This window comes from Acyrthosiphon pisum, chromosome X (genome assembly GCF_005508785.2).
Source record: "Acyrthosiphon pisum isolate AL4f chromosome X, pea_aphid_22Mar2018_4r6ur, whole genome shotgun sequence".
NCBI classification, from domain to species: Eukaryota; Metazoa; Arthropoda; class Insecta; order Hemiptera; family Aphididae; genus Acyrthosiphon; species Acyrthosiphon pisum.
The window spans coordinates 127,676,771-127,678,858 of NC_042493.1; the positions used below are offsets into that span (position 1 = coordinate 127,676,771).

General features: G+C 32.4%; 1 protein-coding gene across 1 annotated transcript in view; it reads left to right on the forward strand.

Annotated features, from left to right (window-relative positions):
* Nucleotides 1-985, forward strand: part of LOC115033247 (protein ALP1-like) — a 2,291-nt gene extending 1,306 nt beyond the window's left edge. Inside the window, exons 2-3 of the mRNA XM_029485501.1 lie at nt 110-707; nt 762-985. Of these exons, the coding sequence (XP_029341361.1) occupies nt 110-707; nt 762-985 (822 nt within the window). The remainder of the gene's footprint in view (nt 1-109; nt 708-761) is intronic.
* Nucleotides 986-2,088: the final 1,103 nt, after the last annotated feature.

Genomic DNA, 2,088 nt, shown 5'->3' on the forward strand with positions numbered 1-2,088 from the left:
GATGAAAATCCATTTACTGCATGTAATAGCTATAAAAATATGAATATGCATAATATGCTAAATCCGGTCTTACTTATATAGTAATTATAAAAATTTGTTTTAATTTAAGGTTTTATCTACTGGCACAAGTTTTGGTGCATTACAATTTGATTTTTACATTGCTCGGAGTACTATTGGGGAAATCGTAAAAGAGACATGTACGATTTTATGGATGGTTTTACAACCGAAAGAAATGCCAGAGCCTTCAACAGAAAGATGGGTTGAAATTGCAAATACTTTTTATGATAAGACTAATTTTCCAAACTGCTTAGGGGCAATAGATGGTAAGCATATTCGATGTAAAGGTCCAAACAATTCAGACTCATTATACTTCAACTACAAAAAGTACTTTTCGATTGTGTTGATGGCGATTGCTGATGCCAACTTATGTTTCATTGCAATTGATGTTGGTGCCTATGGGAAAGAGGGTGATTCAAATGTATTTAAAGAGAGTTGTTTTGGAAAAAAACTTTATTCAAATCAACTCAAACTACCAGAATTAGCAAATTTACCAAACACAAATGAACATCCTCAGCCTTTTGTATTTATCGGAGACGAGGCATTCGCCTTACATTCGAACTTATTAAGACCATACCCAGGACGTGGTCTTAATGATACTAAACGGGTATTCAACTATAGGCTATCAAGGGCAAGAAGGACGGTAGAATGTACCTTTGGTGTTCTGGCTAATAAATGACGTGTCTTACATACACCAATACAAGTTGAGCCTGATTTTGTGGACGAAATAATTAAATCGTGTTGTGTTCTACACAACTTTGTTCGAAGAAGGGATGGCTTCAACAACGAAGATACAGAAACCAATATGTTGGATGATATTGAAGTTCGTGGTACTGGTGCTCGTACTCAAGGTACAGAAGTTAGAGACTACTTCGCAAAATATTTCATGGGACCTGGATCTGTGCCATTCCAATTTCAAAAAATTTAATTTTCATGTAATTTTTTATTTACCTTATTTAATTTTTCTATTTAAAAAAAATAGTATTATTTGTACATATTTTTTTTTATTTAAAATAAATTGTACATAGGTACAATTATAAAACATCTTTTAACAGTAAACGTTTATACATTTATATTTAAGTATTTAAGTACTTAATTCCATAATATACATAGAATCAAATGGCGTATAACATTTTTTTAAACCTTATTTTTTAATAATACGAATAATTATGTGTGAATATTTATGTGTTATTTCCTTACCTCGTTCATCGTTTGCATTTTTTTCCAGCTCATTCCAATCTAAATACATCGAGATTCCGATGTCCATCCAACTTTTAAGCTTAGGGTTTGTCCGAGTATTCTCTGGAGCCCATTTCCCATATCGAATTCTGGTTTTGGATACATTGAATAAATTTATCTGTTTTATCAATGCCAAACATGATAATTGATAAATTTATTCAATAAAAAAATAATTAAAAAAATCACAATTTCGAAAACCGCAGTCCGGTTAAACGCACCAATGTGACAAGTATGATATAAAATAAACACATTGTGTTTTGATTATTTCATCCGTCTATCCCTTTCCGTTTTCAACGCATCATGTGCCGTTTCGACCGGTCGACGCATAACCGGACATGTTCGTACAGGAATAGTGTGGCGGGTTAAATTTAAATCAATGTGTTTTGATAAACCGGATGACTGGTGCGTTTTCACCGGTCCGGTGAAACCGGAGTAGTGTGGCTGGGCCCTAACTGTATAACTGTGTATTGTTTGAGTTTAGTCTAGTGAATCTTTTGCGTCTTTCACCGTTTTGTGCAGTAAAGTTAGTCACTCTTAGTCGTACATTATTACAAATTGCAATAGAATTCATGTATAGTCAGAATGGTAAAAAATTATTAATAGTTGATAAATTTAAATTTTTTTTACACTATACTGCAAAAAATGGCCAAAAAACTTGGCGTTGTATTAATAATAAGTGTCAAAGTAAAATTTACATAAATAATACAGAGGATGAAATTATTGAAACAGAACATGTAGTTCTAATCCACAAGCATGATGAAGATACTACATTAAATCGCCAAGAAGTCAATA